We start from the raw sequence: 15,071 nt of genomic DNA, 5'->3' as shown, positions 1-15,071 counted from the left end.
GAAGGTAATAAAAATCAAAGCATAGCTGCAGGTGAAACAGTATTTTACCTGGAAAAATGGGGCCTTTGATTATTGCCCACTTTCAATGTAGACAAAATTACCTGGCATTATTCTACAACTCGGGAGTTTAGAGGCAGGGAAGGGGTGTAGAATGGAACAAACTGCATGGGTTTGTATGATCAAAACTACACACGTTGTTTCTGACCAAAAAATCACCAGCAGAGAAAGCAGACACAATTATTTGCGGGTAATTTCCCACAAAATGTAAATGTATGATTTTGCTTTCATTATTGCAGCAAACCCCGTGGGGGATTTGCAAGATGTGATTATTTTTCCCCTAGGCATTTATCAAATAACTAGGGTACGACTGGCCAAGGAAAGTGTGTAATGTGGTTGATTGCTTCAGTATTCTTTTACTCACTGTTCACACAGGGATCAAATCCGCCAAGTTCATGTTAAGAATAGAACTGCTCGTCTTTGTTTTACCTCCAATGTCATGGCTTTCAATTCTCTCTCACTTCTTCACCATCCACACCCAGTAGCCTATTTCCTTTCTTGCTGCACTATCTTCCACCTCACCCAGAAACACTCTTTTTATCACATCAAACTGGAAACATAATTTTCCAACGTATCAGACTGAGAAAAGAGAGTCTTTTATGTTCATGGAAAGCAGGGTCTACATAGTATTACAGGCCCTACATCAAACACAAGTCTATTGTACCATTTCATCCTCTTTTCCTGGACAACTCTGTATTAGAGATGTGCAGCAGGGATCGAATTCGTCCCATTCGGTATTTGTATTCCGTTTCATCTGTTCTCGGGGGACCCTGGTCCGTTCATTAGTTACATATGTATTCGTTTCCCCAAAAAACTCCCATCCCAATCCTTTAAATTTAATTAACTACAAACCCCACCCTTCTGACCCCCCCCCCCCCAAGACTTACCAAAAGTCCCTGATGGTCCAGCGGGGATCCTGGAGCAATCTCCTGCACTTGGGCTGTTGGCTGCCAGTATTCAAAATGGCGCCAATAGCCTTTGCCCTTACTATGTCACAGGGGACAACCAGGGACTTTTGGCAAGTCTTGGGGGGGGGGTGTCAGGAGGGTGGGGGTTTATTCGTTAGTGATACTTTGTATTCGTGGGGGTTCGCCATATGTTTCGTGACCCCCCACGAATACAACGAATATGGCATATACGTTGCGGATTGCCAATACGTTGCAAACGAATGCACACCCCTACTCTGTATTCATGCAATGAGCTGTTTCCCATAGATAGGACATGATTGCACACTTTTGCCAAAGCTAACACTCAGCATCCAAAGTTCTTGTAAATTTCTGTTGCATGTTCTTCTAAATCTCTGATTCCCCTGAACCAGTTATTCTACACTAACAATTCCACCTCAGCGTAAATTGGTCACTGTTTGATGAGGAAATGAGGTCTAGATCCCCCCTATACGTGTTCCTGTTTTCAATCACATCCTTAATCAGCTGATGCCAAAATGTTTCTGTGCGTTTTATCGTGGATCTCTATCACAGAGGAAAGAATGACAATCAAGGAAAAGTCTTGGGCCCCCGACCTGAAAACGTTACTGAATCACATATACTGCTAAATATCTGGAGCTATCTGACACATTTTTTTTTTCTGCTGTGGAAAAGATACTACGGTTGACTCGGTGGTTTGCTCTTCTTTGTTGTTGTTTTCACCTCTTTGAATTTTGCAGAAAAGAGAACTTGGAGAGAAATGGGATGGCTGTAAGAAGCAGAAAAGCTGATATTTTGATCAGTCTTCTGTAGTACTGCTGATTTGATAAGTGCGAATGACATATGTAGGTCTTGTTTATAAATCTGCCTTTTGTTCCCCCCCTTTGGATAAAGGTGACATTGAGCAGTGGAAAACTAGTCACAAATCGTGTCAGGGAAATGGTTAAACTCCTTACTGAAACTGGACTGCATGGGAAGTTTCTCCTGGATAGAAAGATGCTCACAGATCTTGTGCTGTTGATCTCCAGTGCCTTAGAAGTTTCTGACATTTACTCTGAGCATGGAATCTACTTAATGCTAGAGGGCATAAGAAGCACCACTGATGTACTGCTGGTAAGTCCTCTTTTATCTAGTATGTAGTCACTTTATCACTGCTATTACTTGTGCTAGAGACTGTGGTCTACATCTTTGCTTACAGACCAGTTGGAAGAATCAAAATTGGCTTATATTTATTTATTTATTTATTTATTTATTTAAAGTCTCTTTTATACCGATGACCGTTCACACATCGCATCGGTTTACAGTGAAACAGTAACACTTGGGCGGAAACCCTTACATATAACTTTGCAAAACAGAGTAATTTATGGGCAGGGCCCTTACAAGTAACTGAGTAAAAAAGGCTAAAACAGGGAAAAGGGTATAAAGCTGACTATGCCGGGCAGAGTCCGTGAGGTTAATAGATAGATACAGCAAAATCACTATATATGTATAAATCAAAACTATATACAATAGATATAGACATAAATAGCCGAGTCAAAGGTACCAAATCGATAGGCATAAGACAGATTCCAATGGGTCGAATTCATTAGTCATGTAGCAAATTCTTAGTTAGTCAAATTTTATAGAGCAATTGGATCTCTTTTTTTTCTTATCAGAGGATAATTTTGCAAACTGAAGTGTTGGAAAACTCTTAATTGTACCAATGTCCTTTGAATGAGGACAGAGCATGGGCAAATTGAGCCGTACAGGCAAAATACTACTCCACCAGCCGCAGCTGGTTCTTTGGGCATTCATACTCCTGAAGGTCTAGCATCAACCAATGGGATAGCTACCTTATGGGGTCTGGCTTGGTCTGACAAACATCCAGTAAAAGAGGGCACTTGTTATTGGATTGAATCCACCATGTACAAAGCCAACTTGTCTGGTCAGATAAGAAACTCACTTTCACTGTACAACATAAGCATGGTCCCGAGGAGCGGGAGGCGCAGACAGTCTTGTTCAGGTTGTGGGCGCAACCCTGAGGAGCAGGAAGCCCCTCTGTAGAACTCATGGATAGCTGAGATGTCCCAGAGGTAGTCCCGAGGAACGGGGAGGCCTTGCAGGTTAGAACCCAAGAGCCGCAGAGTCAGCCCAAGGAGCAGGATAGGTGAGGAGAGCGAGTCCCCAACACGTACACTTGCCCCTGGGGAGCGGGTACCAGACAGGGTCCAAGTCCAAGCACGAAGCGAGTCTCAGGAACACATAGGCAGTAGACGAAGACGTACGGAACTTGTTGACAAGTCGGCTAGCTGAGGGCGAAGGTGGAGTTTAAATACACCAGTCTGATGATATCATCAACCGGAGACACCCCCAAGTTTCACGCCGATGAGGCTTCAAAGGAGGGCCCGGTGGCACGCGCGCACCTAGGAAGGTCCGAAGTTGAGGAGGGAGGCGGCGGCGGAGTTCAGACCACCATGAGGAGTCCCGAGGAACGTGGCAGTGAAAGCTGGCCCGAGCTGCAAGCAGCCCCTGGGAGGGCAGGAGAGCAGTGCAGGAAGTAAGTACATGTGGTCGCAGCCATCTGTGACCAACGGGCATAACAGTATCCCCCCTCTTAAGGCTCCTCCCCAGAGGTTTTGGTTTGCGATGATGCTTGGCATGGAACTGTCGAATGAGATCCTTGTCCAGGATATTGGCCATGGGTTCCCAGCTGTTTTCTTCAGGTCCAAAGCCTGGCTAGCGGCAGTACAGACAAAGACCAGACTGCTATCGACGTTGACGTTCTTTAGGTGAGAGCCTACTCCTACTCATCTGCATGGGTTCCTCCTCCATTGGATTCTGCAGTGGGATCGGTCTAGGAGAGGACGAACGTCTGACTCAGGATGGTCCTGGTGCAGCCTTCCAGGATGTTCTGGACTCCAGAGAGCGTTCTTGTAGTCAATGGTCGATGTGCCCAGTAAAGTCAATCAGAGTGTCCAAGGAGGAGGCAATTTGCGGGCCGCCAGCTCATCCTTAATCCGAGGACTCAGTCTTTTGAGGAATATAGAACATAAGCAGTCGGTATCCGAATGTAACTCCGATGCAAGGGTACGGTATTCAAAGACGTAGTCCGTTAAAGGACGAGGGATAAACCAGACACTGTTCATCGACCAGGGTCTTCAAAGATGGACCAAAACAGGGCCAGGAACCCTGAAAGGTCCCGGAGGATCGGGTCTCCTCGCTCCCAGTGAGGTGACGCCCAGGCTAAGACCTTATCATTCAGAAGGGCCAGAATGTAAGTAGTCTTAGTGATCACATCTGGAAAGTAAGCAGGTTGTAGACAGAAATGCATATTGCATTGGTTCAGGAACCCCCGGCACAGGAGAAGCTTCCCAGAAAAGGGCAGTGGTGCCGGCAAGGGCACAGTCAGCCTAGGAGCCGGCGTAGAGGTAGAGGTATTGAGCTTGATAGACATGGTAGTGGCAGTAACAGTAGCGTCTAGACGAGAGCTCAGGTTGTCTATGGCAGCGGCCAGAGACTCTAAGACCTTTTTCTGTTCACTGATCCTTTGTGCCAGGCCTGGGATGACCAGGAGGGCCGAGACCTCTGCTGGGTCCATGGACTTGGCAATCTGTTATGATTTGTGGGTATGTGGGCCCTTGGCCCGAGATGCAAGTTGTTACTACCTGTGGGAAGGACCCCCACAGGTCTGCACTATTGGGAGGCGAGGTCAGAGACAGCGGAGAGCTTTGGGTGAGGCAATGGAGAGGTCCCGTGGTACCAGGAGAGGACCCCTGTGGAGAGTAGACCGGAGGCAATACCTGGGCAGGGACCCCAAGGGGAAGAGTGCCAGACAGACTGCAGAGTGGGGGCATGAGGCTTGGACAATCAGGAGGTACTCCGGAGGGCAACCCCAAAGGGAGGAGCTGCACAGCATAGGATGATGATGTAACACTGTAGTCGAACCCACAGGACAGGGAAACCCGAGCTGAGCCTCTGGTGATGACGTAGCACTGCCCCAAGGAGTGGGGAAATGTTGGCAATCTCGATATAGTATGTAGGTGCAACCCCGAGGAGCAAGGAAGCGTGCAAAGTCCCAGAGAAGCCGGCGGGCGCTACCCCGAGGAGCGGGGAAGCCCTGGCAGTCACTGTACAATGTAATCGTGGTCCCGAGGAGTGGGAGGTGTGGACAGTCTTGTTCAGGTTGCGGGCGCAACCTCGAGGAGCGGGAAGCCCCTCTGTAGAACTCACGGATAGCTGAGGTGTCACAGAGGTAGTCCCGAAGAATGGGAGGCCTGTTACGTCAGCCGGCCACAGAGACCATGGCCGACCAATCTTACCACTTTCGGAGGTGGCCTGCTGCTCTCCGAGTCTTTGACCCCGGGCTCGGGGGTGCACCCTCAGGACCCGAGGTCGGCATCCATGTCGGAGGTCCTCCTTCCGCGGCTGGGACACTGCCGCATCTGAAGCCCCGCCCACCGATGTCCTATGGGCACGCGCGGCAAGACCAAGTCCTCTGTTAGAGGCCAGTGCAGGAAAACTCCGATCAACCCAGGAGACTTCACCCCCTGGGAGGTATTTATATCGCATAACTCACCAACCTCAGGTGAATTAGCAAGGACTCTGTTTTTGCAGCTCTGCCGCTTCTCCTGCTGAAGCTCTCTCTCTCTCTCTCTCTCTGCCCTTCGGGGTATCTCTAACTTGGGTACCAGCTCCTCGGTGGCCCCCTTGCCTTCTTTTCAGGTGCCTTCTGGGATCAGGTACTCACTCCTTGAGGTCCTGCTCTCCCTGCATCGGTGCCTGGAACCATCTACTTCTGCCTGGTGGAAACCTTCTGCATCACAGCTACCATCTAGTGAGTAATCTATTCTCAGTCTGTCTCATCTACAGCTTTGCCGTGCTGGGAACCCTACACCGAAACCTCCCTATACCTACTGGGTGAGAAGGGTCCCTGGACTGCTACTTCAGAACCTGCTCACTACCGCCAACTCTGGTGGCTTACATCTGCTGTTTAATTAAAAAAAACTCTGTGTTTGTGCGTCCTGAGTCTAGCCCAGTACTATGGCTCCTCACGGGACTCCTCCCCATGGGCGTGGTCATTTGTCATAGTACACAAGAATCCACCCAGACACCTCTAACCGTAACAAGGCCTTGCAGGTTAGAACCCAAGAGCCGCAGAGCCAGCCCAAGGAGTGGGGTAGGTGAGGAGAGCGAGTCCCCAATGTGTGCACTGGCCCCCGAAGAGCGGGTACCAGACAGGGTCCAAGTCCAAGGCACAAAGTGAGTCACAGGAACATGTAGGCAGTAGTCAAAGACGTACAGAACTTGTTGTCAAGTCAGCTAACTTAGGGCGAAGGTGGAGTTTAAATACACCGGTCTGATGATGTCATCAACCGGAGACACCCCTGAGTTTCCCGCCGATGAGGCTTTAAAGGAGGGCCCGGTGGCATGCGCGCATCTAGGAAGGCCCGAAGTTGAGGAGGGTGGCGGTGGCGTCCAGACCTCCATGAGGAGTCCTGGGAAACGCAGCGGTGAAAGCTGGCCCGAGCAGCCCCGGGGAGGGCAGGAGAGCAGTGCAGGAAGTAAGTACACGCGGTCGCAGCCATCTGTGACCGAGGGGCATAACAGAGTAAAGTTTCTAGTGCTAGGAGAATGGAAGTTAAGCAAGTGCCCTATCTACTTTAGGAGGCACTACCTACAGCCTACATTTGTATGGAAGTTCCATGCGAGGATGCCAACTTAAACACATAGAAGTCGATTTAAAAATGAGCACACATGCGTGTATTGGTGCGCGAGCAAGGATACACAATGGAATTTTTATTGCATGCGCACTTGCACGCTTATGTTTTAAAATGCATCAACCATGTATAAGTATGTTCCTAATTTTAAGAGGGAACTCGAACCAGCTAGAGTGCGCGAGTTTTCCATAGGACCTTGTCAACTTTTATGTGCGCATGTCAGCGAATTTTAAAACATGCTCGTGCGAAGCACATTTCCAGTTTTATAATTAGTCCACCAGTTTATCCACTTAATAGTGAGGATTTTCAGACCTCTCCTATTCTTCATCCTACACACACCTCAGTTGACCCAGACCCCTCACCCCATACTTTAAGTCTAAAATTTGAGATCTACAGACTTGTTCCTCATCAGGAGCAACAGTAAAGTTATACAGATATCTAGCGTATGTGTGCTGCAGTTTTCAGTTTTAAAATTCGGAGTTATGCATGTAAGTCTTGGCCCTGCCCCACCCCTCTCCCACCCCCTTATTCCTTACACATGCAAAGGTACATAAGTGTGTATTTTCTGGGTTTTTTAAATCCGTGTTGCTCGTGTGGGCATTTTTGCACAAGCAACACTTTTAAAATCGAACTGACAGTGCTGTGCACACATGTTTTGTGCAGAAAATTCCTTGCTGCATAGCTAATAAAATTTGCCCTCAAAAAATGGGCACACAGCTACAGCTTAAACTGCATTCTGCCGAATGTACCTTATTGCATTGGCCTGACAATACTTTGTCAGACAAAGAGGGGCTGCTGGAATGCTGAAAGTAGCTTTCTTTTGGAGATTTTGCAGATGCTTTCGGATTGAACAGGTTTGAGCATCATTCACTAGTATTTATAATTATGGCACTGCTGCAATCAGGTGGCTTTTCTTTTTCTGATTTATTATCTTGCTTTTGCAATTCAAAATATTAAGAAGTCATTTGCTAAGAAAAAATTGCTGTTTTTTATGAAGCCCTTTACTTTCAATGACTTTTTTCTGAAATTTTCTGTATGCAAAAGAATATTCAAAGTGGTATTCCTTAAAGGCAGTTTAGCTACGCTGCCCCTCTCCGGCTTCTAATGCAGACACCTTATATGCCTTTTTCCATTTCTTACAGAAAAGAAAGCTGTGTGCTTGCATCATTTCATGTATGTAGCCTGTCCAGTGTAGGCATGCAGTGAACATATCAGCATTTCTGTAAGTTTAGGGCTTCTAAAGAAAAGAAAAATTCAGCCAAACTAATCTTTTCTATCTGGAATTGAACTCACACAGTGGTATTAATTCTAAGGCTATATTTAACCTGGCAATTTTTTTTTTCACACCCTGTTTTTGCTTTCAGAGATATGTTTCCTTGAATAATGAGACCCAGTTTAATATTAGCACTGATCTGATGGAAATACAGACCAGTCTGCATTACGGCTTTCAGAGCACAATTCAGAGTCTGAGACCTGCCACATTCCACCTGCCAGATGTTCTGGACAAGCACATCATGGCTAGGACTGGACCACGCAGTGTCTGCTATATCAGCCAGCTGGTTTATTTTAAAAAGAATCCATACTTCTGGGGAGTCCCGCCTCCAGTTCAGGTACGTCTCACCATATATCGGGCAGTTTCTTCTTCGAAGAAGCTTCAGGATTCCATTCATGGGCAAACACAAGTCCAGGAGGATTTGCTGCTGGGTCTGGAGAGAAAAGCACCACTCAGCTAGGAAAGTCCACAGCTGAACGCAAGACAGTGGGAGAGTGTAAAACATCAAACATCACATTTCAAAATGAAAAGAATCAGATTTTGACTCTTCATATTTATTTATTTATTATTTAGAGTTTTTCTATTTTATTTAGGAAATAAAAGTCAACAAACAATACAAAATATAAGGGGATACCTTTTTATCGGACTAACTTGATATATATAGTGACTAGCTTTCAGGAGTTAACACTCTCCTCCTCAGGTCAGACACAAAAGGGTTCAGTTAGCACAAGTTCTTCAGGTCCAGACACAATGAGCAGGTCAGAGCAAAAGGTGACATTGCCAGAAAATGTATGGGAATCGTGGGACACATTACACTAGCAGAGCATAGGTAGAGGGAGGTAGATGTGTCAGTGATAAGAAAGCAGCACAATTATTTCTGATAGTTCAAAAAAAGTCTGTGTCAATTTAAAAACAAGAATAAACTTACACAGACACAAGATTACACATTACAAAATCTAACACATTGTCCCCTCCACCTCCACCATCCCCTTTCACTCTGCCTTTGTAATGTATTCTATGAGTCACTTGTATTTTCTGGCCATGTCGTCTCTCTGACCTGCTCATTCTGTTTGGACCTGAGGAAGGGAATTTTATCTCCCCAAAGTAGTCAAGAAATATACTGTTAGTTCACTAAAAAAATATATTTCCTTATATGTTTTTATTTGTTGACCTTTATTTCTGTGCATGCAAGCGGATGACTTTTGATGTTGAAATCAATTTATCTCTTGTGATGCTGCTGTTTAATTATGTATTTTAGATATTATGATTTGTATTTAGATGCTGTTTATATTTATTATAATTAAATTGAGAGGAACTGTTATTTTGTAGTTGTGTATGCTTGGGGGATTTTTATACTCCCCAGCAGCCTCCCACAAAAAGATGGGGGTAAATTAAGGGGAGGATTCCAAAATGCAAACCCCCCCCTCCCACTGCCTATGCTAGAAAAATCTTGGAGCAGCTTCATCATAGGCAAAGCCAGGTCGCAGTGGGGATTATAAAGTAAGAGTCGGTAGAGAGCAAAGCAATAACTTCATACAGAACGAGATCAAATATTGGATGATCTGTTCTGAATACATGGAATTCATATTTTTAGCCATTCCCAACTCTGCCCAATCCTCATTTCCTCACAACACAAAAGAAGACATGGGGGGAGTAATTTTCAGGAGTCTGCGGGTACTTTGAATCACAAGTCTACATTGAAAATTCCTCTGTACTGTCAATTCATGTGGGAACATGCACACCACAAGCTATCCCCCTGCTCCCGAGTAAGCATAATTTTCTGCTTGCACATTTACACCCATATGTGCAAAAATCACAAGGATATGCTTAAATGAGTTCCCTGCCCAGACTCCACCATCCAAATGAATGCCCCTGGCTAGTCCAGGGGAAAAGTGAGCGTAAAATCATGTTCTACACATACTTTCTCTGGACTACCCCCTGGATAATGTTCAAAAGAAGATTTAAATGGTTTGTGCACATAAAATCTTTAGAAAATTACCTTCTATATCTGTATCTTCTGGGGTATTTCCAAAGTATTGGCAGGGATTGACTGCTGAACTAGACTTGACAAAAGAGAGATTTTAAGGAAGATTCGGTAATATTTTAGTTTAGTGGTAGGCAATTCTGGTCCTGGAGTGCCACAAGCAAATCTAGGTTTCAGGATATCCAGAATGAATATGTAAGAGGTATATCTGCATACAAAGAGACAGTGCATGAGAATATACCTAATGAATATTGATGGTGGAAATCTTGAAACCCAGTCGTGTTTGTGGCGCCAGCCTTCCTTCTAGGCTGTCTCTAAGCTTTGGTCTGGGATGTTTACATCCCATGTGACTTCCTCTCTGGTTCATCTCCTTCCTTCTCCACCCATGAGAACTCTTCCTACTTCTTTTTCTATCCTGTGTGCCAAGGGTGATTTTTATAGAGGTGGTGGAGTCCAGACCCACCCGTTTCTTGGGCTGCTCCTCAAGGACATCCTTTTTTTTTTTTTTGCTCAACTTTATACATCTGACTTTTGTCCCTGGGGTTGCTCTATAGTTCTGTATGTGAGCTGTCCTCTCTCTTCCAGTTATCATATACCCCATCATAAGCTGTAGTGTTTTTATAACTGAAAATTTTGTATTTACTCTGATATCAAAGTGATATTCTTATGTGTAATCTCTTCAGATAACCAAGAGCAATATACAAGAAGTAGATGAAAAAAATCTTTGTATGTATCTGGGGTGCTCAATGGGTACTATCTTCTAAAGAACGTTGCCATTAATCCTCATTTGCATTTCAAACACATTCTGATCTTTTTTTTTAGTAACATTTTTCTTAAATGTTTTGGGAAATGATAATCGGTAAGAAATAATTCAAAGGTATCTTAGGGTAATGTACATACCTGATAATGCAAATTAATAATAACTGAAGTTTAAATAGCATCTTGCATCCAAATCACGCCTCAAACTGAAATAATAATCATTCAGAAACAGGGAGACAACCATCTCGTTGTAGAAAAAAGTCTGAAGCAAGCACTGTCATTGGAGCTATTGACTGGCCTCTTTCTCCTCTGTCCTTTGGAAGCAGTATTGTAGCATGAAGTGATGCACATGGGTCAAAACTGGCATAGCTTGGGTCTCCTAGGGCAGTCAGAGGAGAACAGTGTTTGAACTCAGATTGTTCTATTTCTCTGCTCTTGTCTTTTGGCCATAACTCTCCCTTCATTTAATTTTAAAAGCTTGTTCCACGTGACTCAGTAAAGATGCATAACAAATTTTTTCCATTTTTGTATCATTTCAAAGATTGAGGGAGACATTGTGGACCTAACCCTCTATAACTGTACCAGCAGAAGGAAGATTAATGTGCAGGGACTCGTCACTCCAGTAACAATTGAGTTTGAAAAGAAAGGGGATGAGGTAAGCAACCCTTGCATTCTGTTTAAAGCAGAACTTCACTCAGGGCAGTTTCTCCAAATGCTTATCTTGACAGGAATGAACCTCATTCCTCAGCCAGGGTATGTTGGGAATGAACTCAGTCTCTGAAAATGACTGCTAAAGCCCTTATTGGTACTTGCATTCTGCCAAAGAGAGCCTCCTCCTGGAGTTCATAGGGTGTAATTATTATAGGCAGCATATTGTGATGCGCTTGAAAATTCTTTTTAATCAGGCCAGTGGTACCCAATATAATTGGGACTATTTCTGTATCTTTCTGCCACATTTTCTTTGTCTCTGATTGCATCACTTGGTACTTAAGGATCTTCATTTTCTCCATACGATCCACAAAATAGTTGCTAGGTTGCTGATACCTCTATCAGCAATGCCACTCTTGTGTTTTCAGGAGGAGAATAGTGCCACTGGGCGAGGAACCCCCCCTAGATCCTGACACACTTTGATATTATTTAATTTCATGGAGTCTGCCCGAGTCCTAGTATTACTGCAAAGTATAAATAACTGTTCCCCATCAACTTGTCCCATGCCACTCATGATTTTATAAACCTCTCCATGTCGCCTCTCAGCCATCAACTCAGCAAGCTAAAGAGCCCTAACATGGTTTAGCCTTTCTTCATAAGTGAGCCATTCCATCCTCTTAAACATTTTTGTCACCATTCTTTATACCTTTTTTCTAATTATACTAAATCTTTTTGTGAGATGTGGGGTCCATACTCAGCCACTGTGTGGCTCGGCAAGATAGCTGGACACACTTATTCAGTTTACTTAGCTGGGATATTCAGCAGGGTGGCAGTGCCATTGACTATATCTGGCTTTCTTAAATATATATCTGGCTAACTTTAGGGCAACACTGTGGCCTGACCAGAGTTAGCTGGATAAGTTATCTGGCTAACTCTGAATATCAGAATTAGATGGATAAATTATCCAGTAAACTCTACTCCTCCGATCTGCCCATTGCCCACCCCTGAATTATCCCGCTAAAATCTAGCTGAATGATAACTCCTAGTATGGAAACCAGTATTATGTACCTATTGTTTTGATTTTTTTTGTTCTATGTGCATCACTTTGCACTTGTTAACATTAAATGTCATTTGCCTTGTAGATGCCCATTTACGCAGTCTGACAAGAAGCTCCTGTAATTCCTCACAGTCAACTTGCATTTTGATCACTTTGAGTCATTTTGTGTCATTTGCAAAGTTGATCACCAGATTCTTTGCTCCCTTTTTCAAGTCATTAATAAATCTATTAAAAAGCACCAGTACAGATCTCTGGGGCACTCTGCTATTTACTTCTCTCCATTTGAAAAAATGATCATTTCATCTTACTCTCGATTTCATATCTTTTAATCAGTTTACAATTCGCTATAGAATATTGCCTGCTTTCACATGGCTTTTTAATTTCTCCAAGATCTCTCATGAGGGACTTTGTAAAATGCCTCCTGAAAATCCAGGAACATTATACTGACCAGCTCTCTTCTATCCACATGTTTATTTGCACCTTCAAAAAATGTTAATAGAATGGGAAGGCCACACTTCCCTTTGCTTAAACCATGTTGAATCACCCTTCCCCCCCCCCCCCCCTTAATACATTTCATAAGAACATCTCTGTCCATATGTTCTGTTATTTTGTTCTTGACAATCACTTCCATCATTTTGCCCAGCACAGATGTCATGGTTACGAGTCTGTAGTTTCCAGGATCACTCCTAGAACCCTTTTTAAAAATTGGCGCTCCATTTGCTACTCTCCAATCTTCAAGCCTGGTGGCAGATTTTAGTGATATGCTACAGATTACCAAGCAGTCTGCAATTTCATATTTGAGCTATTTTAGCTCTCTGAGGTGAATACCATCTGATCTACTATTAAGCTTAGGCATCTCCCCAACAAGACTCTCTAAGCAGTCTTTTTATTCCCTGATCACCTAGTAGTGCAACTGACTTCTTCCATAGAGAGAGAGAGAGAGAGATAGGGGGAGAGAGAGAGAGAGAGAGAGAAAAGAAGTTTATTTGGCTTCTCCCAGATGTATGGAGCCTGTAAGAATCTGCTTTCAAACTACAAATTTATTTATAACTTAATTTATTTATTGCAGATTTTTTAATTATACAGTCAAGAATATACCTTGACATCTAGAAATTACAACTGACATCAGGAAAATAAAGATATACAGCATTTACCATATTAAAAATCATGTCATGTCGTATCATCTCAGTCCCCAAGTGAAAGGGATCCAAGTTCTTATGAAGGCTAATTCGAAGAAAATTATCAAACTTAAATACAGCAAACATTAGCATTAGTGGAATTGAAATTTACATTTTTTAGAACAATTATATCACTCATTAAGGTAGTGCATCAGACTGGATTTTACTTTCAGAATTAGAAGAAGTATTATCTGTTATGAATTTAGTAAGTTGTGATGGATCATGAAATGGATATTTAATATTACAATAGCTTATATTACATTTACAAGGAATTTTAAACTAAATATAGCTCCCATTTGTAGCAACTTGGTTCGCATGATCAGGAATTGCTTCCTTCTTTTTTTGGGTTTCTTTGGCCACATCCGGAAATATTTGCACTAGCAACCCCAAAAATAACTCCTTGCGATGTCTAAAATACATTTTCATAATCAAATCCTTATCAGATTCAAGGAGTAAAGATATAACTAAAGTCGCTGGTCGAGCTTCTATAGTGTCAGATGATTCTGTGGAGAAGCTGATTTTCTTTAATCAACATACATTGCTGCTCATTTACATTTCCAAAATCCTGACTCAAAACACTCATCACTCATTCTCTTTTCACATTTTCTTCCTGAATCTTTCTCACTTGATTTTCTAAATCGACAATTTTCCTTGCCACAGGTTTCAATTGTTGTAGAATATTCTCAATTAATATCACAAGTGTTTCCCATATAGACTCCAATGTGAAAACCTGTGGTCTTACCATCGGTACAGTCCTCAATTCAATCTCTCGAACCTCCAACAAGTGCACTTCTCCTCCTGGTGCCTTCCCTCCAGAGACGCCGCGGACCATGGCCTCCACCGCAGGGTCACTATCCTCACCGCCTCTGCCCAGGCCGCCATTTTCTTTGCTTGGAAGGTCACCGGACCCAACACTCTCCTTCCTGAGGGTTCTCTGGTGGTGTTCTCAGTTCTCACAAAGATGTCATCGAGTCAAGGAGGGGATCAGATGTTTCGGTGCCTTCCCGATCCAACTCCAGAGACTGCTCTCCCGGGTACACAATCCCATGCACTACATGGGTGTCCATGGGGCCAGTTATCCGACTCACCGGGGGGGGGCCTCTTCCAGTTGCCTCTCCCTGGCCCATCTTTTGCGACCCGAATACGGTATAATCAATTCCTGGTAAAAATCTTTCGGAGGAAATCAACAGGGATGCTCACTGCGGTGCTGCTAATCTACCATCTTGGATCCTTTCGATGCCATGCATCTAAAACATAATTTAATTTTTCTATATTTTACAAATTACACTTCCTAGCACACAAATTGTGAAACAAAGAAAATAACAAGGGCTATATCTATTAATTGCAAATCTACACATATTAGATGAAAAAGTAAAGAAAAAAGAATACATATATTTTATTTGCACAATGTGTCAAAAACATTTTTGACAGAAAATTTTCTAAATCTCCAGCAGAGCTAAATCAAGCCCATTACAAAGAAAAATAATGGAGGTTAT

The 15,071-nt window shown here is 43.6% G+C and overlaps 1 protein-coding gene across 1 annotated transcript in view; it reads left to right on the top strand.

Moving 5' to 3' along the window:
• PKD1L1 (polycystin 1 like 1, transient receptor potential channel interacting) overlaps positions 1 to 15,071 on the top strand; it is a 446,216-nt gene that overhangs the window by 260,963 nt on the left and 170,182 nt on the right. Inside the window, exons 36-38 of the mRNA XM_029587088.1 lie at positions 1,875 to 2,093; positions 8,041 to 8,286; positions 11,234 to 11,347. Of these exons, the coding sequence (XP_029442948.1) occupies positions 1,875 to 2,093; positions 8,041 to 8,286; positions 11,234 to 11,347 (579 nt within the window). The remainder of the gene's footprint in view (positions 1 to 1,874; positions 2,094 to 8,040; positions 8,287 to 11,233; positions 11,348 to 15,071) is intronic.

The sequence above is a fragment of the Rhinatrema bivittatum genome, chromosome 2, assembly GCF_901001135.1.
Source record: "Rhinatrema bivittatum chromosome 2, aRhiBiv1.1, whole genome shotgun sequence".
NCBI classification, from domain to species: Eukaryota; Metazoa; Chordata; class Amphibia; order Gymnophiona; family Rhinatrematidae; genus Rhinatrema; species Rhinatrema bivittatum.
Note: the sequence above shows the minus strand (reverse complement) of the source record. Positions and strands in the feature narration are given on the sequence as shown.